The sequence below is a fragment of the Trachinotus anak genome, unplaced genomic scaffold (genome assembly GCF_046630095.1).
Source record: "Trachinotus anak isolate AG129_WGS33_773 ecotype Australia unplaced genomic scaffold, CSIRO_AGI_Tana_v1 ptg000021l, whole genome shotgun sequence".
Lineage (NCBI taxonomy): Eukaryota > Metazoa > Chordata > Actinopteri > Carangiformes > Carangidae > Trachinotus > Trachinotus anak.
Genome location: NW_027273872.1, coordinates 29,687,161 through 29,712,817, shown reverse-complemented (window position 1 = coordinate 29,712,817; position 25,657 = coordinate 29,687,161). Strand labels below are relative to the sequence as shown.

General features: G+C 42.2%; 1 protein-coding gene and 3 long non-coding RNA genes across 12 annotated transcripts in view; 2 read left to right on the top strand and 2 right to left on the bottom strand.

The window, feature by feature from the left end:
• LOC139606035 (uncharacterized) overlaps positions 1-25,657 on the bottom strand; it is a 37,944-nt gene that overhangs the window by 7,563 nt on the left and 4,724 nt on the right. Inside the window, exon 1 of one of the 5 annotated variants that reach the window (XM_071457999.1) lies at positions 5,581-5,951. The exons of 1 other annotated variant lie outside the window; for it this stretch is intronic. In XM_071457999.1, coding sequence (XP_071314100.1) covers positions 5,581-5,613 — 33 coding nt within the window. In that variant the 5' untranslated portion in view covers positions 5,614-5,951. Of the gene's footprint in view, positions 61-223; positions 364-5,580; positions 5,952-25,657 lie in introns of those variants that run through there. 3 more of the 5 variants (XM_071457997.1, XM_071458000.1, XM_071457998.1) reach the window with 3 other exon arrangements.
• Positions 34-24,564, top strand: LOC139606036 (uncharacterized). 4 transcript variants are annotated; one of them, XR_011684533.1, is made up of 5 exons: positions 430-565; positions 2,019-2,125; positions 23,127-23,218; positions 23,570-23,635; positions 23,744-24,564. It is a non-coding gene; the product is annotated as an uncharacterized lncRNA (long non-coding RNA). The 4 variants fall into 4 exon arrangements; XR_011684534.1 differs by having other exon boundaries at positions 2,019-2,129; XR_011684532.1 differs by lacking the exons at positions 23,127-23,218; positions 23,570-23,635; positions 23,744-24,564 and adding an exon at positions 3,023-3,242 and having other exon boundaries at positions 34-565.
• LOC139606037 (uncharacterized) lies at positions 5,956-10,435 on the top strand. Of its 2 annotated transcripts, XR_011684537.1 has the most exons (4): positions 5,956-6,084; positions 6,310-7,624; positions 7,760-7,804; positions 8,534-10,395. It is a non-coding gene; the product is annotated as an uncharacterized lncRNA (long non-coding RNA). The 2 variants fall into 2 exon arrangements; XR_011684536.1 differs by lacking the exon at positions 5,956-6,084 and having other exon boundaries at positions 6,104-7,624; positions 8,534-10,435.
• LOC139606154 (uncharacterized) lies at positions 19,762-20,297 on the bottom strand. Its single transcript, XR_011684559.1, has 2 exons — positions 20,017-20,297; positions 19,762-19,891 (listed from the first exon to the last, which is right to left on the bottom strand). It is a non-coding gene; the product is annotated as an uncharacterized lncRNA (long non-coding RNA).

The window sequence follows — 25,657 nt, the reverse complement described above, 5'->3', positions numbered from 1 at the left end:
CGAAATAAGTCGCTTAGTGTGTCGCTTACAGTAGCTCTGTTTATCACAAGTTGTGTGTGTGTGTGTTTACTAATCAAATGGCAGTCGCGCCCGGGCGGTGCTAGCAGTAGCGAACAGTAAAACAATGCACAACAATGCAATAAAACTAAAGACGATGCCAGTATGGTCTAAAGTAAGCATTATTGTGTCTCGGACATAGACTGTAAAAACGGGTCGTACCTACTGTTTTTAATCGCTGGTTTGTGCACCGCCCGGCGGGCATACCAAGTGACGAAAATCAAACATCTTTAGTATTGCAGGTGCATGCTGGGTCCGGCCAATACGGTAGATGGTGAAATGTCCTGCGTGGATCCTCCAGCGGTGACTTGGGAGTTTATTGAGGAGTGTTTCACCGTCAGTGAGGGTGTGAGTGGACAGTCTCATTCAGCTCTAATGTTCAACATGTTGAGGAGCGCAGCAGGACAGAGGCTGAGTGGACGCTGACATCAACATGACTCTAACTCTAACCTGGAGCACACTGTGGAGGACTTTGCAGTGCATGAGGCACAAAATGACGTCCAGACAGGTGAGAACAATAAAACTGTTACTCTCCCTCCCGAGGGACGTCAACAATCACTGCGTTGCCTAGTAACACGTTGATTTGTGCGCATGTGCCATAACCAAGTCCTTCTAGGTTTTGTTATGTCAGTGGTTATAGCAGGAGTGTAACAAATGCTGCCTCTCTTGCTTTCTTGGTGGTTCCTGTTGCCATGGCGCCGCGGATGGCTGCCTCGGTGTGTTGGTGCGCACTTTTTTGCCTTATTTTCTTTATAAATTCAGTTTTCTGCTTTGGTTTCCGGAGCTCTTTCACCAGAGAAGAGCTCATTAACATCAGAGAAACAGCTCCAGAGGATTTCCACCTTTCTCGACTCACCTGTGGGATTATTGGACATTTTGGTCAGAGGTCACTGACCGTTGCTGACGTGCCGGTGCGCTTGCGCGTCTCCGCCGGCGCGGACTCCGCACACCGCTCCCAGGTATCTTTCTCTCCAAGGTGCGTTCACTGCCCAACAAGCTGGATGAACTTCAGCTACTGGTGCAGAAGAACAGAGACTTTTCTTCATCTTCCGTCCTGTGCTTCACGGAGACGTGGCTGTGTGGATCGATTCCGGACTCTGCCCTGGAGCTGGCCGGCTTCCAGCTCTTCAGAGCGGATCGCGACACAGAGCTGTCCGGCAAAACCAAAGGTGGAGGAATCTGCTTTTATGCAAACAGTGGCTGGTGCAGAGACGTGACAGTGATCCTGCAGCACTGTTCTCCTGACCTGGAGACTTTCATCATAAACTGCAGGCCCTTCTACTCCCCCCGTGAGTTCACCTCATTCATCCTGGTCGGTGTTTACATCCCACCACAGGCCACAGCAGATACTGTGTGTGGAGCGGACCAACCCGGACTCCGTAGTTATTGTCCTTGGTGACTTTAACAAAGGGAACCTCAGCCACGAACTGCCCAAATACAGACAGTTTGTTAATTGCCCGACCAGAGAGGGGAACACTCTGGACCACTGTTACCCCACAATCAGTGGTGCTTATCACGCCGTCCCCCGGGCTGCACTGGGCCACTCTGACCATGTCATGGTCCACCTGATTCCCACATACAGACTGAAACTAAAACTGTGTAAACCTGTTGTTTACAAGAACCTCCAAGAACCTCCAACTGCATCAATCACCAGAACAAATTCCTTGTATGTGGAAACATACTTGGCAATAAAACTGATTCTGATTCTGATTCTGATTCTGATTCATGTGTGTGTTTGCTGCTAATTCTATAAGAAATGTCAGGCTGTTTCATTTATGTGACTGAATAGTATTTGTTGCACACACCATGTTGTCCACAGTTCTTTTTATTTCTTGTCATTTTTCAAAAAAAGGTTGTTTATTTATAAATGATAGTTTATTGTGTGCATAAAGGTGCTGTCTGTAGAAATGCAATTTATTAAATCGGACATGAATGAACCGATCTCTCTCAATTCATCACAGGAATTTGTGGCTGCACAAGTGCCCTCTGTCTGCCTTCTGACCACAAGAGTGTCCTGTCAAACTTCACCAACTGCACCTGAGTCTGCTCTCAAACCACATCAGCCACTGCAAGTAAGAGGGCTCATCAGCCTCTATTAGGTTCATGATTTGAATGTTTCTTTGTATTTTATTTTCTGCTTGACCTGTAGGTGGCCAGCCTAAAACGCTGAATGTCTGCTAAATATTTCTCTTGATTTTGTTCGGTGGAGAGATGTGGAGCTGTAAGGAGTGTAGTGTATCTCTGTCTGGTAGATATGAGCTGCTGAAACATTTTAGACTACAGCACCGCCAGAGGCAGCGTTACCCATGCCCACACCATGTCAGGCACAAAGATGAATGAGTTCTTAGAAGAACTGCACTACTCGCCCCTCTCCATGAACATTCTTGAAGGTGTTTTTCAGAAACCTAGTCCCACAACTGATAAGTCTGTGATAACAGAAGTAGCCACAGCTCTCTGTGCATCTAACACTATCTGTAGTGCAACAATGCACTTTTAAGCACAAAATAAAAAAAGTTTCCATTGTGCAGTCAACAGTTAGGATTGCTTAAAAATGCATGTTCTATCAACCTAGCCAGCAAAAAATGGGCAACTGGACTGTGTTAGAACACGAGAAAGGTTTACTGCAGGAATCACTCATGAACAACATCTTATATCATGGTAGCGAAAAGCATTCTGGGTAGAAAACCACACAGCATTGTGGGTAATGTAGTATTGAACTTGTATTTTTTTTATTGAATAATCAAATCAAACAGATTACATCCAACTAGGCAACTATCCAGATTCGAACAATATTCAAATGATAACTTTAAAGTGCTTAAACTCGAACAATAAACATTAAGTTGCAAACGTGTATATTGAAAACAAATGGCTTTTAATGTTGTGACCTCCTCATCCACTCTGCTGTTTGGTTGAGATAGTGTTTCTGAAAGCTCTTTTGTTGTTTTACATATTCTCTGGTTTGCAGACTGACAGCATTGATGTGAGACGAGAATGCATCCTCACAGGACTTGTGTCTACGTGAACGAAGATCCAGAGAAGCTGGTGAGGGAATACTTGGTATGTTAATTTACCGTATCTACCTACCTATCTTCACTAAGGGGATGATCAAAGTTGGAATAGATGGGGTTCCTCTTGGTACCAATTGGCTTTAAACTTCAGAAAAGATAAGGCCTTAAAACATTGTGAAATGAACCTTCTTGCCTACTGCATTCGTTCCACAAGTTTTTTAAGGTATGTGACAGGAATTGCTTTCCAAACTTTCTTAAGTTCATCAATGAGAGACTGCTGATTCGTGGGACGCACTTTTCTGACTGATTGATCCAATTTGTCCCACACAAGCTCAATTGGAGAGAGGTCTGGAGACTGAGGGGGCCAAACCATCTTTCGAAGAACACCTTCCTCTTCTTTTTTGTCTAGGTTACCCCGACAGAGCTTGGAATAATGCTTAGAATCAGAATCAGAATCAGTTTTATTACCAAGTATGTTTCCACATACAAGGAATTTAAAATATTATTTAAAATAAGAGGTAGAATTTACAAGTTCAAAATTAAAATAAGATTAAAATAAAATTAAGATAAAAAATATACAACAAAGATGTGGGATATTTGCAATAATGATAAAGACATGGGGAATGTAGTGCAAAAAAAAATAGACAATGTAAATAATATATAAATATAATCTGTATAGATATTTACACTGTGCATGTAACGGGAATGAGCAGTAGTTCTATAGGGGGACAGGGGGATCAGTGACAGTGGGGCTCTCTAGCCTTGTTGATAAGGCTGATAGCAGCAAGAAGAAGCTGTTTTTGTGGCGAGAGGTTTTGGTCCTGAAGGACCGCAGCCTCCTACCAGAGGGGAGTGTCTCAAAGAGTTTGTGTCCAGGGTGGGAGGAGTCAGCTACAATCTTCCCTGCACGCCTCAGGGTCCTTGAGGCGTACAGGTCCTGGAGGGATGGTAGATTGCAGCCAATCACCTTCTCAGCAGAGTGGATGATATGCTGCAGTCTGCTTTTGTCCTTCTCAGTGGCAGCAGCGTACCAGATGGTGATGGAGGAGGTGAGGATGGACTCGATGATGGAGGTGTAAAAGTTCATCATCATAGTCCTTGGCAGGTTGAACTTCTTCAACTGCCTCAAGGAATACATCCTCTGCTGGTTTCTTGATGAGGGAGCTGATGTTCAGCTCCCACTTGAGATCCTGTGTGATGGTGGTTCCCAAGAAGCGGAAATGCTTCACGGTGGCCACGGGGGAGTCGCACAGGGTGATGGGGGTGGGTGGGGCTAGGCTCTTCCTGAAGTCCACTATCATCTCCACTGTCTTCAGAGCGTTAAGCTCTAGGTTGTTCTGCCTGCACCAGGTCACCAGACGCTCAGTCTCCCACCTGTAGGCAGACTCATCGCCATCAGAGATGAGTCCAATGAGAGTGGTGTCGTCTGCAAACTTCAGGAGCTTGACAGACTGATGGCTGGAGGTGCAGGTGTTGGTGTACAGGGAGAAGAGCAGAGGAGAAAGAACGCAGCCTTGCGGGGATCCAGTGCTGATGGTCTGGGAGTCAGACACGTGCTTTCCTAGCTTCACGTGCTGCCTCCTGTCAGACAGGAAGTCGGTGATCCACCTGCAGGTGGAGTCAGGCACGCTCAGCTGGGAGAGCTTGTCCTGCAGCAGAGCCGGGATGATGGTGTTGAAGGCAGAGCTGAAGTCCACAAACAGGATCCTGGCATAGGTCCCTGAGGAGTCCAGGTGCTGGAGGATGAAATGGAGAGCCACGTTGACGGCGTCGTCTACAGACCTGTTGGCTCTGTAGGCGAACTGCAGGGGGTCCAGGAGTGGGTCAGTGATGGATTTGAGGTGGGACAGGACAAGGCGCTCAAATGATTTCATGACCACAGAGGTCAGGGCAATGGGTCTGTAGTCACTTAGTCCTGTGGGCCTTGGTTTTTTGGGGACAGGGATGATGGTGGAGGATTTGAAGCAGGCTGGCACGTGGCAGGTCTCCAGTGAGGTGTTGAAGATGTCCGTGAACACCGGAGACAGCTGATCAGCACAGTGCTTCAGGGATGATGGAGAGACAGAGTCAGGACCGGCTGCTTTGTGGGGGTTCTGCTTCTTAAAAAGCCTGCTGACATCTCTCTCCAGGATAGAGAGAGACGTTCCTTTGGTAGGGGAGAAGGAGGGGGGTTCTGATGTGGCTAGTTGTGGAGGTGCCAGGGCCCCTGCTGAAGTGGGGGAGGAGAAGCTGGTGGTCCGGAGGTGGTGGCTGGACTCGCGGGGGTTGGCTGCATTAAAAGAGTGAAAAAGTCACTCTTTTCAGTAAAGTGCCTGTGCTGACTGATGTGGAACAACTCACCACCCTCCATCATCTCCATAACTATCAGAAGCCGCGCTCTTGGGCTAGACTCATGTGGGAACTGGACACTATGGGCATAAACCTCCAGGATTTGCACTATGTTTGGGTGGTGTGTAAAACCTGTGTACATGGTAGTTTTCAATGTAAATTGTGAACTACTTGAAAGTATAACTACAGTCCACGGTTGTCCACTGCTGTGAGACATCATCAGCTGTGAATGAGAAGAAAAAGAGATGTCATCTTATTTAGCTTTTGTTCCGGGTGTTTCCTTTGACTTTGTCTGATTTAGTTCCACATTTTACAGGTTTTGTTCGCTTAGAAGGTTTGTCTTTGTTGGAAAGTACAAAATGTGAGGTTTAGTTTGATGTATGACGTCAATAATTCAGATTTTTCCAGCATGAAATATTAGACTGTTTTTGATCACTTACCCACACAAGGTCCCGCTGCAGCACTGACTGCACTTCATTGGCTTTACCAAACACAGTGTGATGTCAGAGAAAGGGGCAGGGCTTGTTGTAACTTGTTGATGGTGAGTGAAATGCAGCACATGGGCCAAATGGAGGAGGATTTTCTCTTCTCTCTGCAAAGCGGCTGCTAAGCAAGACGCGTATGTAACGCATATTTAATCCAAGATGTTCGAAGCTTTCATTTGATGTGCAGCATTCTTGGCTTGAAGCAGGTAAGGAGTAAATAAAACGAGGCAAGTAAATAGTTCTCTGTAAATAGTTCAGTGTTCAGTGTTTTTATTTAGATTTTGTTTTCATTACATTCATAAAAGGTTGGATCTAAGGTTTATTTTGATATGTCATTCAACTAAATCAGACAATGCTGGACTGAAAGAAGTGGCTATATTTAAAGGCATGATTTGACCTCTGACCCAGGCCCTGTTTTCCTTGTGTTTCAGGTCCATACTGGAACCCTGCTGCCTGCCACAACCCTGGCCCTTTTTTCTGTCAGAGCACCAAACAGCCAAAGATGAATTTGTCTGAGCTGAGTCAGAACCTACCTCTTAGTCAGGACTCCCTCACTGGGGACTGTCAACTCCCCCCTACCTCCACCCTTTATTAAATTGTGGTAAGTTTCCATTTATTTTTATTTTACTTTGTAAATTGTTTTTTATTCTGAATATATAGTATGTTTGTGTGTTTTATTTGTTTTGATTTGACTGATTCTATGTTATTGTCTGTGCAACACTGAGAGCAACCTGCCATTTCCCACATAATCTGACATCGCAAAAACATAACCTGAGTTCCTGTGTCAACTACCAGACAAAATACTCCATGTGTTTGCGGTGTAGTATGAAGCACAAATGTCAGTGAAGTTCTGAAAGACAGCTGTCTGTAACCCACTGTCACAGCCTGAGGCACACAGAGCATGAGCAGGCAGCCTTTAACCCAAACAAAAGATGTGGCTGCAGCCATATTAGCATGTGTGTGGTGAGTGTTTTCTTTTCGCTCTAAGGTGCACACACTACGTGCGGAAAATAGGTGAGACACCGAACTTAATCTAGAAGTTTGTTTGATGTGCAGCATTCTTGGATTGAAGCAGGTAAGCAGTCAATAAAACAAGCTGGGTAAATAGTTGTATGTAAATAGTTCAGTGTTTTTATTTAGATTTTTTCATTACATTCATAGAAGGTTGGATCTAAAGTTTATTTTGATATGTCACTCAACTAAATCAGACAATGCTAGACTGAAAGAAGTGGCTAACTTTAAAGGCATGATTTGACCTCTGACCCTGCTGTGAAATATACCTGATATTGACAATATTAAAAGTGTTCTTCTAAACGTTGTGTCTGTGCTAATTTGGCTATCTATCGATCTATCTATCTCCAGTTGTACCTAGTGGGCATCACAGGAAAAAAACATCTGCTCACCTACAGAGGGAGGCTGAGCGAGGCTGGAGCAACATGGCCGCTCCCCTAAAAAAAAATAAATAAAAAGCCTAACCCTGGAGGCAGTAACCCTCCCGACGACCAAACTTTCTAATCCTAACCCAGAAATCACCAAGAGACTTGGAGCAGAGAGGACAAGATTAGCCCCAAATGACAAACAGCGCTATCTGGACGAGGCGGAGTGGGACAAGATGCAGTATGCCCAGGAGCTGAAGGAATATCAGCAGACTGAGGCCACACTGACCCAACCCTTTACACACTGACTTAGCTGTTTCCTCCACCAACCTCACTACCTCCACCTCCTCCACCACCTCCACCAAGCTTGGTAAGAATTATGCAGGAGACATTTGTACTTAATATGAAACATGTTGAAACTTGTTTTTTCATTTACCACTGATGATAAAGATAATAGATAAAGGTAAAAATAAAATACTTTATCACTCTATGTTCTCACTGACAGGTCACAATGTCAGATGAGAGCGGGGGCAGTGGGGACCACAGTCCTGTAAGTCCACCTTAAATTAATTCCCTCATCTGTGTTGTCTCACCTGAGTTTGTTTGTATTCTGTGAAACCTGTCCCTATCGACCTCCATCACCTCCACCATCTCGTTAAGTGGAGAGGAGGAACAGGAGGAAAATTATAAATATTATCTAAAAAGCCATATTTGTCCTGTTTCATTTCGTACATCCTGGCTGTTAAGAAAGAATCTGAATTAGACATCAGCTCACATAGTTGAGACTGGGAGATAAATCCTCCTCCATTCGGCCCATGTGGTACATTTTACTCACTATCAACAAGTTACAACAAGCCCCGCCCCTTTCTATGACATCACACCCAGGTATAAAGCTGTTACAGTGCTGGTTTTTGTTACTATATACAAGTGTAGTTTTTCATGTTGCTCTTGTTAACATCTGGTGTCTAAAGGATAAAAATGCCAGAACAAAAAAAAAAAAAAAAAAAAAAATTTAATAAATGCCTGAAACTGAGCTGGTGTTGAAAAAAGATTTTAATAAAACCAATTACATTTAAAATAATTCAATCAAAAACAATTAAACAAAGTAGCAAACTTTAATTAAATTAAATTAAATGAACTATTTACAACTATTTATATTAAATTTATTAAATATTAATAAATTTAATATATTTTTTAAAAACATCAAAATTGTAAATCCCATTTAAGGTTTGTCTCCTTACTGCTTCTGTCATGTGCTGACCTCACATTGGCTTCCCAGTAAAACCACCCTCCAGGGTTTTGTTAACACCCAAGAAGACGGCCACACCTGTGATGATGTGGATGAAGTGCTCGATCTCCTGAGCGATGGGGGTTTTGCCAGTCTCCAGGCCAGAAGTCAGAGTAGCAATACGACCCATGACTGCGGTCTCCTGTGCAGATAACGATGCCACGCGCTGTGTCTGGTTTGGAAAAGAAAAGAGATACAATGTTATTAAATATCATTTATGGCAACAAAATCTGTCTATTTATTTAAGATAAAACTACTATTAACTGTAACATTTTAGCCAAGAGAAAAGTATAAGTTTAAAGTTTGTAACTCTGCTCAGTTTGGTGGGTTTAAATCAAGCCACTGTTAATAAGAGAATGTAATGTTATCGCCATAGTGACCTGCTCTGAGGTTCTGACTGGCCTGTCAGGAAGGAGTTATCCACCTATTAAGAAACAGAAAAAAAAAAAAAACCCAACATGTTGCATGCAAAAAGAAGCAAGAATGTGAATGTTTCTGCTCATGGCTGCAAGGTACACATAAGTTGGTTTCTTTTGTGCAAATGCATATTTACCTGAGGCACCATGTTCTTAAAGGACTCCATGATTTTGGAGCTCTTGGCCTCTTGGTAGTAGGAGAAGCAACCAGTGATGATGACGACAGCTGTGAGCACTGCATGTCAGGCCCATTGTTGTGCGTCACTGTAGAGATGCAGGGTTAATTCACTCTTCTTTCTGCTTGTCCTCCGCACCTTCGCCGTATTTCGGTATGATATACCGAATGATATACCCTTGTAGCTAACTTTGAGCACCGTCTGCTTTTGAATCAGTTTCTCCTCCTGGTTCGGTCCGGGTCTGACCCATGTCGTCTCCGGACCATTCGACAAATCCTCTCCAGATCAGGACGGGCTTTTCTCAACTGGAGAGAGTCGATTGTTTCCAGTATCCACTCTCGGTACTTATTGGGCTCAGACATCTTCTAACAGTCTTCTAATTGGAGGACAGCCTTTCCACTGGTACAGAGTACGTTGCGCTACGTCAACTGGAAGTGGTCGAACTATATCACCTTTGAAGGGAAAGTCATATCAACATGGGACCAAGACAGACATGTTCAATGACCCCGAAAATGGGTAGATGGGACTTGGTTGCGTGGCTCTACGATGCTTCTTTCGGGATATATCGGTCAAAATGTCCGCCATTCAAAGTGAATAGGGCAAAATGGGTGAGTGAAAATGTGGACCTGCCCTTGCACTGCAGAACCCCGCACCACTACTACAGACGCTTCTAACACACACTTTGTGACAAGTGTGTTAATCCTAGTGCAATGAGGTCATCCTCGGACACACATGCTCTCTTACTCAGGTTTCCTGTTGTCAGAAGTTGCTAAAGGCCCCCAACATCAAAATGAAATATTAAGCCCCTTCGGCAGGTCTTTCTTCCTGGGGCCCCTGGGGCCAGAACCGGCACCCAAAGGGGCCCCAAATCCCCAAAAACCTACTTGAGTCCTCTCTTTAGGGCCCCTAATAAGATCCCTAAAGTCCCCATTCTAAAATTCAAACTGAAGGTCCCCAGACTTTGAAAAATTCACCCAGAGGATTAGGGTTAGGGGACAAGAGCTTATTCAAAAGCAGCACTGGCAACAGGTGTAAAAGATGTCATTTCATATTTTTATTTCTCCTTATAACTTATAACTCTGATTAAAGGGGAAGGAAGGTGCACGGTCCTTCCACCCATAGGACAAACAGCCCCCAGCACCAAAATGAAATATTAAGCCCCTTTGCTTGGTCTTTCATCACAGAACTGACCACTCTTTCTCAGAGCATTCAGGAAACTCTCATCCTCAAAGATTAAATAACCGTTTGGAATCATCTTGGTGAATTTTGATGGTATGCCTAATAGAGAATAATGCAAATCCAGGGAAGTACCACTGCTGAGAGTAGAACAGGAACCAAAGGTAGGCAAAGCAGACTGAGATCACAGTGGAACTAAGTCTTCTTCACCCAAGGAGAGGGATTGGAAGTCGTCAGAAGAAATGCCAGTCGACAACACGGGTGTGATCAGTTAGGAGAGGGGGATCAGCCGCACGGAGAAACTCTCAGGCTTGAACCGGCTGTAATCACGCCTAACCATTTTCTGTTAACATTTGAGTTTTCAGTCATGGCCTACACAGCATCTGGGAAAAAAATCCATTACAGCAGGTGTCTCTCTGACAATACCATTAGCAAATTTAAAGAAAGAATCCCATCAGTACTTAGCCCACTGCCATGTATCAATGCAGTAGGGAACAGCTCTCTTAACTTCACATCCACACAGGTTGATGATCTTGTTGACAGGACTGTAGCCTCACTGCGTGCAACTCTAGATACTGTGGCCCCTCTGAGGAAGAAGGTGGTGAGTCAGAGAAGGCTAGCTCCATGGTACAACTCAGAAACACGAGCTTTAAAGCAAAATTCAAGGAAACTAGAAAGAAGGTGGTGTTCTACCAACCTGGAAGAATCTCTAAAGGCTTGGAAAGACAGCCTATTGGCGTATAAAAAAAGCCTCCGTAAAGCCAGAACATCCTATTATTCATCATTGATAGAAGAAAACAAGAACAATCCCAGGTTTCTGTTCAGCACTGTAGCCAGGCTGACAGACAGCCACAGCTCTGTTGATCCATCTATTCCTTTAGCCCTCAGTTGTAATGACTTTATGAGCTTCTTTACAAATAAAATTGTCTCTGTTAGAGAAAAAATTCACCATCTCCTCCCCACAGCTGGCTCAGATGTACTGTCCAGTTCAACAGCCTCAGAGTCCACTGTAACTGGTTTATATTTTGACTGTTTCTCTCCTGTACATCTCCCTGAGCTCACTTCAACAGTTTCTTCATCTAAACCATCAACTTGTCTTCTAGACCCCGTTCCAGCAAGGAGTTTTTCCTTTAATCGACACCTCTATATCAAATCTGATTAACTTATCTTTATCAGTATTTGTTTTTTTATGAAATCATGAACATTTCTAGCTCTTGTAAACAAACTAAACGTGCCGTGGCTCGTCTTGACCACTCACCTGTTAGGACAGAACGGTGGAGCTGGGCAAACCATCGTCGAGCTTTGCGTCGTTTTATTTTGAAGGAACACTTACTGTGGCAGAGGAAGTCCGAACGACGCCGCCATATCTAAAGTCACTTGACCGCGCCTGTCAGATCCTGCTACAATCTGCAGACTATAGCGATTTCTGACAACAGGACACATGACAAAGCACCGCCGCCAAACGCCACACTACCAACTCATCCCAGTCCACTCAAAGTGGCCTGAAATGTGCTCCCAAAGCCATTCTGCTGACACTTTTTTTTTTTCTCTGACTTCTTTCATTGAGCATGAAATCCCCCTAAACGATCAACATTTGCATCAGGTGTCGGCAGCAGTCCGCTGGAGGTGCGCCGACCTCCCCAGAAACCAAGTTTCACACCTCCGCCCTGCTCCACAGAAGCTACAGCTGTTCTGACCAATCACAGGCCTAGTATGCTAATGAGAGTCAAACTGCTGAGAGTCCTTTGCCATATTCACCCATATACCTACCTCTGTCTGACCCCAGCCCTAGCCCTAGAGAGCAACGCCCCCCTGTGGCCGTCCCCAGGCGCTGATCTTAACCCTAGCCACTCATATTAGGTCATATTTGTTGTAATTTATTTCTACATTTTTCCCTTGTCCTTCTCTATCTTGAAGAGGTTTTTTTTTCTTTCCATAACAAAAAAAACTCATTGGATGATGTTTTTTCTTCAGATTTCATGTATTAGAAAATATATCAGGGCTTTACATACATTTCATTAGGGAGGATTTCACAACAGAAGTGACATATAAAGCAGTTGCCAGTGCCGATACATCAAAAATATATTGGCCTTATTTTTCTTCTAGCACACAGGTTTCAATAAATCATTTTGTTCATTGCTGTGGACACACGATAGCTGCACAACCTCCAAATTGATTTGGGATCATGAAAATCACAATAAATGAGAATTAAACATTTAATTGGCACATAAAGAGTTTTAAAAAAAAGGCATGGAATACATTTTATAATCCAATAAAAAACAGCAACATGCAATACATACAATATACAACATACAACATTAAAACCTCAAAACCATTGACCTCAAGCAAATACTTGCTTTCAGGGAACCTTGCCTTCAGCTAACATTAGAGCTGGGCTTAAATTGACTGTATTTCAATTTCATGGGCTGTTTTGAGGCTAAAATGAGTGCTTTTTACTGATCTGTAACTGCAGGTTGAATGATTGCTGTTTTTTCCCAAGGTGGATGCAATGATTTGTTTTGTCTAACAGATGGAGACACGGGGCCACTAATCACAAGAGTTACCATCTCTTCAACTCTGTACAGTAACCATGTCAACACATCAGCCCCACTGAACACATTGCCTTTTCATACAAGCCTACACAACACATGAGTGGCACAGTTACTTGCTGTGTGTTTTGCATGCATTTCTTGCACTTGATGCATGTATATTGTGTTTTTCTATCCATCTTGGGCCAACACGCTCAGCAGCGCTTCTTTTTGTTGCTGCTGGCCACAACCTAGAATAATGAAAAGATGAAAAGATGAGGAATTTTACCAACATATCTCTCTCTCTCTCTCTCTCACAGACAAACACACACACACACAAAACAATTAAAAACAAATTTAAAAACAATGAATCATATCATTTTTCTTTTGATAAAAAACGAAAACGGGTCCCTCACACCGCTGAGCCAGGACTCCTTTCAACAGCTGTGGGAGAGTGTATTAGACAGGCTCAAATAAACCTGGAGTTGACCTTTGACCTCTCCAATTGTATGGGGTATTTTATTATTTCTATTTTTATTTCTTTTGACCATCACATGGCGTCTTTCCTAAACATAACCCGAGAGGAGAGAGTGCCTAATGCCAACCAATTGTGTTATTCATATTTTTATTTCTTTTAAACCTCACTCTTTCCTCATCTCAAGCAGAAATGGCCTACTCTTAACCTCATTTGATTTGTTTTTTTATGAAATCATGAACATTTCTAGCTCTTGTAAACAAACTAAACGTGCCGTGGCTCGTCTTGACCACTCACCTGTTAGGACAGAACGGTGGAGCTGGGCAAACCATCGTCGAGCTTTGCGTCGTTTTATTTTGAAGGAACACTTCCTGTGGCAGAGGAAGTCCCAACGACGCCGCCATATCTAAAGTCACTTGACCGCGCCTGTCAGATCCTGCTACAATCTGCAGACTATAGCGATTTCTGACAAGAGGACACATGACAAAGCACCGCCGCCAAACGCCACACTACCAACTCATCCCAGTCCACTCAAAGTGGCCTGAAATGTGCTCCCAAAGCCATTCTGCTGACACTTTTTTTTTTCTCTGACTTCTTTCATTGAGCATGAAATCCCCCTAAACGATCAACATTTGCATCAGGTGTCGGCAGCAGTCCGCTGGAGGTGCGCCGACCTCCCCAGAAACCAAGTTTCACACCTCCGCCCTGCTCCACAGAAGCTACAGCTGTTCTGACCAATCACAGGCCTAGTATGCTAATGAGAGTCAAACTGCTGAGAGTCCTTTGCCATATTCACCCATATACCTACCTCTGTCTGACCCCAGCCCTAGCCCTAGAGAGCAACGCCCCCCTGTGGCCGTCCCCAGGCGCTGATCTTAACCCTAGCCACTCATATTAGGTCATATTTGTTGTAATTTATTTCTACATTTTTCCCTTGTCCTTCTCTATCTTGAAGAGGTTTTTTTTTCTTTCCATAACAAAAAAAAAACTCATTGGATGATGTTTTTTTTTCAGATTTCATGTATTAGAAAATATATCAGGGCTTTACATACATTTCATTAGGGAGGATTTCACAACAGAAGTGACATATAAAGCAGTTGCCAGTGCCGATACATCAAAAATATATTGGCCTTATTTTTCTTCTAGCACGCAGGTTTCAATAAATCATTTTGTTCATTGCTGTGGACACACGATAGCTGCACAACCTCCAAATTGATTTGGGATCATGAAAATCACAATAAATGAGAATTAAACATTTAATTGGCACATAAAGAGTTTTAAAAAAAAGGCATGGAATACATTTTATAATCCAATAAAAAACAGCAACATGCAATACATACAATATACAACATACAACATTAAAACCTCAAAACCATTGACCTCAAGCAAATACTTGCTTTCAGGGAACCTTGCCTTCAGCTAACATTAGAGCTGGGCTTAAATTGACTGTATTTCAATTTCATGGGCTGTTTTGAGGCTAAAATGAGTGCTTTTTACTGATCTGTAACTGCAGGTTGAATGATTGCTGTTTTTTCCCAAGGTGGATGCAATGATTTGTTTTGTCCAACAGATGGAGACACGGGGCCACTAATCACAAGAGTTACCATCTCTTCAACTCTGTACAGTAACCATGTCAACACATCAGCCCCACTGAACACATTGCCTTTTCATACAAGCCTACACAACACATGAGTGGCACAGTTACTTGCTGTGTGTTTTGCATGCATTTCTTGCACTTGATGCATGTATATTGTGTTTTTCTATCCATCTTGGGCCAACACGCTCAGCAGCGCTTCTTTTTGTTGCTGCTGGCCACAACCTAGAATAATGAAAAGATGAAAAGATGAGGAATTTTACCAACATATCTCTCTCTCTCTCTCTCTCACAGACAAACACACACACACACAAACACTCACTCACTCTCTGTCTCTTTCTCTCACACACACACACACACACACACACACACACACACACACACACACACAAAACAATTAAAAACAAATTTAAAAATAATGAATCATATCATTTTTCTTTTGATAAAAAACGAAAACGGGTCCCTCACACCGCTGAGCCAGGACTCCTTTCAACAGCTGTGGGAGAGTGTATTAGACAGGCTCAAATAAACCTGGAGTTGACCTTTGACCTCTCCAATTGTATGGGGTATTTTATTATTTCTATTTTTATTTCTTTTGACCATCACATGGCGTCTTTCCTAAACATAACCCGAGAGGAGAGAGTGCCTAATGCCAACCAATTGTGTTATTCATATTTTTATTTCTTTTAAACCTCACTCTTTCCTCATCTCAAGCAGAAATGGCCTACTCTTAACCTCATTTGATTTGTTTTTTTATGAAATCATGAACATTTCTAGCTCTTGTAAACAAACTAAACGTGCCGTGGCTCGTCTTGACCACTCACCTGTTAGGACAGAACGGTGGAGCTGGGCAAACCATCGTCGAGCTTTGCGTCGTTTTATTTTGAAGGAACACTTCCTGTGGCAGAGGAAGTCCCAACGACGCCGCCATATCTAAAGTCACTTGACCGCGCCTGTCAGATCTTGCTACAATCTGCAGACTATAGCGATTTCTGACAACAGGACACATGACAAAGCACCGCCGCCAAACGCCACACTACCAACTCATCCCAGTCCACTCAAAGTGGCCTGAAATGTGCTCCCAAAGCCATTCTGCTGACACTTTTTTTTTCTTTGACTTCTTTCATTGAGCATGAAATCCCCCTAAACGATCAACATTTGCATCAGGTGTCGGCAGCAGTCCGCTGGAGGTGCGCCGACCTCCCCAGAAACCAAGTTTCACACCTCCGCCCTGCTCCACAGAAGCTACAGCTGTTCTGACCAATCACAGGCCTAGTATGCTAATGAGAGTCAAACTGCTGAGAGTCCTTTGCCATATTCACCCATATACCTACCTCTGTCTGACCCTAGCCCTAGAGAGCAACGCCCCCCTGTGGCCGTCCCCAGGCGCTGATCTTAACCCTAGCCACTCATATTAGGTCATATTTGTGGTAATTTATTTCTACATTTTTCCCTTGTCCTTCTCTATCTTGAAGAGGTTTTTTTTTCTTCACATAACAAAAAAAAAAAAAACTCATTGGATTGATGTTTTTTTTTTCAGATTTCATGTATTAGAAAATATAGCAGGACACTTCGCTCTCTAAATGCAGGTCTACTTGTGGTTCCCAGAGTTTGTAAGAGTAGAATGGGGGGCAGAGCCTTCAGCTATCAGGCTCCTCTCCTGTGGAACCAGCTCCCAGTGTGGGTTCAGGAGGCAGACCCCCTCTCTGCCTTTAAGACCAGGCTTAAAACTGTCCTTTCTCTTTCTCTCTCTCTCTCTCTCTCTCTCTCTCTCTCTCGATGACTTCATGCCATTAACTTTGTATTTTTCTTCTCTCCCGTAGTTTGTGCTTCTCCTCTCTCTCCCTCTCTCTGTCCTCATTCTGCAGGTCTCTCTGCCTCGGGAGCAGCAGGATCCAGATCCACCACTACTCATCTTTACTATTAACCACTGTTACCTGTCATTATTATTGATAACACCATGACCTACACAGCTGTTCCTGGTCTTTCTCTCTCTCTCTTTTCTGCTTTCGGCCATTGCAGAATATTCCACTTCTTTGCTTTAAAAAACTCCTGGGTTGCTTTTGCAGTATGTTTTGGATCATTGTCCATCTGTACTGTGAAGTGCCGTCCAATCAACTTTGCTGCATTTGGCTGAATCTGAGTAGAAAGTATATCCCTATACACTTCAGAATTCATCCGGCTGCTTCTGTCTTTTGTCACATCATCAATAAACACAAGTGACCCAGTGCCATTGGAAGCCATGCATGCCCATGCCATCACACTGCCTCCACCATGTTTTACAGAAGATGTGGTGTGCTTTGGATCATGAGCTGTTCCAATTCTTCTCCAGACTTTCTTCTTCCCATCATTCTGGTACAGGTTGATCTTAGTCTCATCTGTCCAAAGAATGCTGTTGTTCCAGAACTGGGCTGGCTTCTTCAGGTGTTTTTTGGCAAAGTCAATTCTGGCCTTTCTATTTTTGAGGCTGATTAATGATTTGCACCTTGTGGTGAATCCTTTGTATTTACTCTCATGAAGTCTTCTCTTTATGGTAGACTCAGATACTGATACACCTACTTCCTGGAGAGTGTTCTTCACTTGAGTGGATGTTGTGAAGGGGTTTTTCTTCACCATGGAAAGGATTCTGTGATCATCCACCACTGTTGCCTTCCATGGACGTCCAGGCCTTTTTGAGTTCCCAAGCTCACCAGTGCACTCTTTTTTTCTCAGAATGTACCAAACTGTTGATTTGGCCACTCATAACATTTCTGCTATCTCTCTGATGGATTTCTTCTTTTTTTTCAGCCTCAGGATGGTCTGTTTCACCTCCATTGAGAGCTCTTTTGACCACATGTTGTGTGTTCACAGCAACAGCTTCCAAATGGAAACACCACACCTGGAATCAACTCCAGACCTTTTAACTGCTTAATTGATGACAGGTTATTTTTTTTTTGCAGCCTTCTGAGTCAATTGTCCAATTACTTTTGGTCCCTTGAAAAAGAGGCAGCTACGTATTAAAGAGCTGTAATTCCTTGCTCCAATTTGGATGTGAATACTCTCAAATTACAGCTGAGAGTCTGCACTTTAAGCCCATATAGATTATGTAATTGTATCCTGAATATGTTTTCATAAACAGCTAAAATTACAAAACTTGTGTCACTGTCCAAATATTTCTGGGCCTAACTGTATATTGGGTTTTCACGGTCAGTATTTTAGGTTTTGGTGTTGTTATATCGTATGTATTGTATATTGTTGTTTTTATTGTATTATAAAATTTATTCCATGCCCTTTTTAACTCTTTATATGCCAATTAAATATTTAATTCTCATTTATTGTGATTTTAATGTTTTAATTTTTTTTAACCCTTTTCAATACAAATGAATTCCTGTAATGATAGTGGGTGTTAACAGAAGGTGCACCCCTGTTCATGTTCTTTCTTTGTTTTGCCTTAAAGTGCGGTCTCAGTAAAGTTCACCTGCTTTCTTCAATCCTGAAAAATGGCTTCCCAGAAGTAAATTGAGATGCATTTTTATTTCCATTTCTTTCCTCTTTCCTTACACAGCAGCAGCAGCTCCCTTTAACCCAGAAGAACACATGGGAGGACAAATAAATGATTTCTAACAAAAAATACTTACCCAGGAACTGTGGATTAGGACCACTCTGTTCTGCTGCCCTCTGACTTTTGCATTCTTCGTCGTTTCCAACATGTCTTCCTGATTTACCTTTGCCCGTATTTACTTCTGAACTGGGACCATGGCTTATTTTAATACTGATCCTCACTATGATCAAGAATGAAAGACAGAATTTCAAAGAACAACATAAATCTGTCAATCAAACATCAGCTCACATAGTTGAGACTGGATTTTACTCACTATCAACATGTGTGAACAAACAGGTGACAGACAACAACTGCATCCTCTCTCAGGTGAGATTAAAATGGTCCTTTACCAGAACAAATAATATAATAATAAATGACTGAGACTGAGCTGGTGTTGAATTTTTTTTATTTTATTTAAGAACATTTAATTAAAAAAAAAAACACAAGAATGAATAAATGAATGAATTTGAACTGTTTACAACATAAAATCAGACAAATCTAATAAAACAAAAGGAAAAATACAGGTGTGTGGTCCACTGACCTCAAAAAAAGAACATAATGTGTATAAAAAATGAACAAAATGAAACTTACCACTCTGAACTATATACAAAAAACACACAAACATACTGAGAGGTATGTCCAGACTCAGCAGGGTTGCAGTATTGACCTGAAACACAAAGAAAACAGGGCCTGGGTTAGGGTCAGAGGTCAGATCATGCCTTTAGGAAGACGTTTCACCTCTCATCCAAGAGCTTCATCAGTTCTTTCTTGCACCTGACCAGGCTGGGACTGGTCCAGTTCCTTTCGATTTAAAACTCCTTTGAGATACTATGACCTGGACAAATGAGAATATTCACAGGCTATATTTTGAGTTGTTTTGTTCTGGCATTTTAATCTTTTAAACACCAGAGGTTAACAAGAGCAACATGAAAAATATCTACACTTGCTCCTAGTACCAATAACAAGCACTATAACAGCTTTATACCAGGGTGTGATGTCATAGAAAGGGGCGGGGCTTGTTGTAACTTGTTGATAGTGAGTAAAATGCACCACATGGGCTGAATGGAGGAGGATATTCTCCAAGTCTCGAATATGTGAGCTGATGTTTGATTGACAGATTTATGTTGTTCTTTGAAACTCGGTCTTCCATTCTTGATCATGGTGAGGATCAGTATTAAAATAAGTCATGGCCCCAGTTCAGAAGTAAATCAGATTCTTTCTAAACAGCCAGGATGTATGAAATGAAACAGGACAAATATGGCTTTTTAAATAAAATAAAATATTAATAATTATTTTCCTCCTGTTCCTCCTCTCCATGTAACAAGATGGTGGAGGTGATGGAGGTTGATAAGGAGGTGGAGGTGATAAAGGAGGTGGAGCGGGTCGGGGGACGTCCTCACTGTCCTGTAAAATGGTACAATACAAAGCTGACATGGGAAAACCACAGTGTAGAAACACAGGTTTCACAGAATACAAACAAACTCAGGTGAGACAACACAGATGAGTGAATTAATTTAAGGTGGACTTACAGGTGGTCCCCACTGCCCCCGATCTCATCTCTCATCTGCCTGGGGGGCTGTCATCTGACATTGTGACCTGTCAGTGAGAACAAGAAGTAAAGACAACAGCTGATAAATGGATCAGATGGTTCTTGTCTTTGTTAGAAATCATTTAGTTATCCTTCATGGTGTTCATGGCCAAGCAGAGTTCTCAGTGACAGCTGTAACTTGACCATTACCTAAGTTACACCAGTCACTAAGCACTTCACTTACTGTCACACCCTGACATGTGCCGCAGCAGCAGCAGCAGCAGCAGCAGGAGCAGCAGCAGCAGCAGCAGCAGCAGCAGCAGCAGCAGCAGCCTTTAACCCAGAAGAAAGTATATTTACAGTCCACGGTTGTCCACTGCTGTGAGACATCATTAGCTGTAAATGAGAAGAAAAAGAGATGTCATCTTATTTAGCTTTTGTTCCGGGTGTTTCCTTTGACTTTGTCTGATTTTGTTACAGATTTTACAGGTTTTGTTAGCTTTGAAGGTTTGTGTTTGTTGGAAAGTACAAAATGTGAGGGTTAATTTGATGTATGATGTCAATAATTCTGATTTTTCCAGCACAATATACGAGACTGTTTTTGATCACTTACAAAAGGTCCCGCTGCAGCACTGACTACACTTCATTGGGTTTACCAAACACAGTGTGATGTCAGAGAAAGGGGCGGGGCTTGTTGTAACTTGTTGATAGTGAGTGAAATGCAGCACATGGGCTGAATGGAGGAGGATTTTCTCTTTTCTCTGCAAAGCGGCTGCGACACAAGGCGCGTATGTAACGTGTATTTAATCCAAGATGTTCGAAGCTTTCATTTGATGTGCAGCATTCTTTACTTAAAGCAGGTAAGGAGTAAATAAAACAAGGTAAGTAAACAGTTCTCTGTTCAGTGTTCAGTGTTTTTATTTAGATTTTGTTTTCATTACATTCATAGAAGGTTGGATCTAAGGTTTATTTTGATATTTCACTCAACTAAATCAGACAATGCTAGACTGAAAGAAGAGGCTAAATTTAAAGGCATGATTTGACCTCTGACCCGTCCCTGTTTTCCTTGTGTTTCAGGTCCATACTGGAACCCTGCTGCCTGCCACAACCCTGGCCCTTTTTTCTGTCAAACAGCCAAAGATGAATTTGTCTGAGCTGAGTCAGAACCTACCTCTTAGTCAGGACTCCCTCACTGGGGACTGTCACCTCCCCCCTACCTCCACCCTTTATTAAATTGTGGTGAGTTTGTGTGTTTTTAAGTTTAATTTCATTCATTTTTGTGTGTGTGTTTACTAGCTGCACCAGGGCGGTGCTAGCAGTAGCTAACAGTAAAACAATACACAACAATGCAATAAAACTAAAGACAATGCCATTATGGTCTAAAGTAAACATTATTGTGTCTCGGACATAGACTGTAAAAACAGGTCGTATCTACCGTTTTTAATTGCTGGTTTGTGCACTGCCCAGCAGGCATATCAAGTGACGAAAATCAAACACATCTTTAGTATTGCAGGTGCATGCCGGGTCCGGCTAATACGGTAAATGTTGAATTGTCCTGCGTGGATCCTCCAGCGGTGACTTGGGAGTTTATTGAGGAGTGTTTCACCGTCAGTGAGGGTGTGAGTGGACAGTCTCATTCAGCTCTAAATGTTCAACATGTTGAGGAGCGCAGCAGGACAGAGGCTGAGTGGACGCTGACATCAACATGACTCTAACTCTAACCTGGAGCACACTGTGGAGGACTTTGCAGTGCATGAGGCACAAAATGACGTCCAGACAGGTGAGAACAATAAAACTGTTACTCTCCCTCCCGAGGGACGTCAACAATCACTGCGTTGCCTAGCAACATGTTGATTTGCGTGCATGTGCCATAACAAAGTCCTTCTAGGTTTTGTTATGTCAGTGGTTATACCAGGAGTGTAAAAATGCTGCGTTACCCATGCCCACACTCAAACTGTCCGTGTACTTTTAAAACATGGAATGCTTTGCACATGCATTTAAGTAGAATCCACCCTAAACGAAACTCTCAGGAGCCGCTGGAATTGTCAACATTCAGTTGTCATTTGTGCTCTTGTCACAATCTTCCGACAGAGGAGGATTATTTTGTACACATTGGCACTCATCTGAGGAGTAATGAAACTGTGACTTGTATGTTTTGGGGTTGCAGTTTTCAAACAAATATATATGGAACATTTCACTCACACAAGAACAGGAAACACAACCCACACACATTGAAAGATTTCAAGCCAGGTGTCATTACAAGTACTGAAGTTTCACAAGAATCCTCTGATAATCCTGAGGAAGATTCATGTGACCACAATAACTCGGCAGTTGAAGCAGACAGTGCATGTTCAGGTAGTGACGTGCATGTAACTAAGAACTTGTCCAAAGTAATTGAGCAAAATGTTGCTGCAGCACTGCTCAAGTTAGAGCATTTTGCACACGTGCCAGGCACAAAGATGAACGAGTTCTTAGAAGAACTGCACTACTTGTTAAGTTCAGCAACATTGCCCCTCTCCATGAACATTCTTGAAGGTGTTTTTCAGAAACCTAGTCCCACAACGGATAAGTCTGTGATAACAGAAGTAGCCACAGCTCTCTGTGCATCTAACACTATCTGTAGTGCAACAATGCACTTTTAAGCACAAAATAAAAAAAAGTTTCCATTGTGCAGTCAACAGTTAGGATTGCTTAAAAATGCATGTTCTATCAACCTAGCCAGCAAAAAATGGGCAACTGGACTGTGTTATAAAAGAAGAAACGTTTACTGCAGGAATCACTCATGAACAGCATCCTATATCATGGTAGGGAAAAGCATTCTGGGTAGAAAACCACACAGCATTGTGGGTAATGTAGTATTGAACTTGTATTTTTTTTATTGAATAATCAAATCAAACAGATTACATCCAACTAGGCAACTATCCAGATTCAAACAATATTCAAATGATAACTTTAAAGTGCTTAAACTCGAACAATAAACATTAAGTTGCAAAAGTGTATATTGAAAACAAATGGCTTTTAATGTTGTGACCTCCTCATCCACTCTGCTGTTTGGTTGAGATAGTGTTTCTGAAAAGTTTTTTGTTGTTTTACATATTCTCTAGTCTGCAGACTGACAGCATTGATGTGAGACGAGAATGCATCCTCAAAGTACATGTGTCTACTTGAACGAAGATCCAGAGAAGCTGGTGAGGGAATACTTGGTATGTTAATTTACCGTATCTACCTACCTATCTTCACTAAGGGGATGATCAAAGTTGGAATAGATGGGGGTTCCTCTTGGTACCAATTGGCTTTAAACTTCAGAAAAGATAAGGCCTTAAAACATTGTGAAATGAACCTACTTGCCTACTGCATTGCATAAAGACACCAGGTATGTACACTACAGGCCAAAAGTTTGGAAGCAAGATCAAATTTGTAGAAAAAAGATCATAGTTTCATTGGTATACTTTGCAACAAAATAAACATGATTATTATATAAAGAGTCACTTATCAGAATACATTTTTACTGTAGGTATTTGGGTTTTTCTTGCTTAGACTTTGCTTTCTTCAAGGTAACCTCCTCTGGCTTTAACAACAGCATGGCATATACGAGGCATTCGTTCCACAAGTTTTTTAAGGTATGTGACAGGAATTGTTTTCCAAGCTTTCTTAAGTTCATCAGTGAGAGACTGCTGATTCGTGGGACGCACTTTTCTGACTGATCGATCCAATTTGTCCCACACAAGCTCAATTGGAGAGAGGTCTGGAGACTGAGGGGGCCAAACCATCTTTCGAAGAACACCTTCCTCTTCTTTTTTGTCTAGGTTACCCCGACAGAGCTTGGAATAATGCTTAGGGTCATTATCTTGCTGCAAAACAAACTTTTGCGCACAAGTCTTAGTCCAGATGGAACTGCATGATACTGGAGGATGGAGTGGTACTGTTCCTTCTTGACGATATCCTTTACCTCAAACAAATCTCCTACTCTATCACCTGCAAAACATCCCCATAGTAGTGTTTTTTTGCCTTCAGACCAGCCTTTCTCAAATGTCTTTTCACATTCATCAGAGATATGGGTTTTGACCTTGTCATGTTGATTTCCTTCCTCATTTGTGGTGCTGTTTTTTGCCGATCTCTCTTACTGGCAATGATATGTTTATCCTCTGCTTTTGTAGTAACCCGCTTTCTTTCAGACCTTTTTCTATCATCATAACTTCCAGTTTCCTTTAGTCTCTTCAGGGTGTAGTGAACTCCTTTGTTGGACACCATTAGGCATTTTGCAGTTTCTCTTTCAGTGTATCCTTCTTTCCCTTAATGTACAAATCTGTACTCTTGTTTCTTTACTCAGCTGTTTCTTTCTAGCCATTTCTGTGGTAGTTTGTCAGAGATATGAACACAGTTGAGATTTATTGGGATTTTTGTATGCAAACCCTCAAAAGCCAAAGAGCTAAAGTGAATAATGCAAACTTTCTTTTCTTTTGTTAACATTTATTCAGTAATGGTCTGGTAACATCAATGTATCCCTAAAGGTAAATTGAGGAAAATGGTGCATATCAATGAAAGCATAGTCTGATCATGCGGTAAATACATCCCAGAATCCAAAGAACTCATACTGGTTTTTAAGAAAGGCATTGTGAATAGACACTTGAAGTTGCTTCCAAATGTTTGGCCTGTATTGCCCTTGCTTCCAAACTATTGGCCTGTAGTGTACTTACAAAATAATGTCTGCATATGTAACACACCCGGCTGCACTGGGCATGTATACAGATAATAAATTCCTGTAAACCAGGAGAAAATGATGAGGTGAAGACACTGGCTGCCGTTTGCCTGGTCAGTCCTGCTAGAATGGCAAACTTACAGCAGCTACGTTATCCCCCCAGTGCCATTACCATCAGCCCTGTGCTGCTAGGAGTTATACATAGTCAGTACTAAAATGTCACTTATTTTTGCATTGTTATATTCTTTCCTATTAAAACAAAAGCTGTTAGAACTTCATAAACACTGATGGTTCAGGACAGACTCAAGGCTTTCCAAATAGTTCAATTTCAGGTATGTTTTTTAACTTTTGTTCTGGTGTGTTTGTGATTTTGTAAATGTCACAAACACAAACATTTTCCAGATTTTTCCAGCATGAAATACAAGACTATTTTTGATCACTTGCCCACACAAGGTCCCGCTGCACCACTGACAACACTAGAGGGTTTCTGCTTTCTTGTCATTAATGTCATTTTGAATTTTATTCAACCTAAGTTTTTTCTGTCTGATCTGAGACACTATTATTCCACAGGCTGATGAATAAAACACGTCTGTACATTAAGAAGACATGCTTGCAATTACCAAAAATGCAAAAGGTCAAAGGTCAGCAGAAGCTCTGTGATGTTAAAGGGCCACACAGCACCTCCATAAGACCTCCACAGCCACACACATGCTTCTCCTCCCCTGTATTAGAGCTCCAGCACCCAGGCTTATGACTCAGCCACTGGCCCTGTGATTTTAAAGAACTGCAAAGCACCTCCACAGAAGCTCCACAGACACACACATTCTGCATTGTTTTTATATCACCACATGTCTCAACCCCCTCATTTGGAAAGATTTCACCTTAAAATGTATCTCTTTTTTTTTCAACTTACTTTTAGAAGTGAAAGTTTTAATTTGGTGTG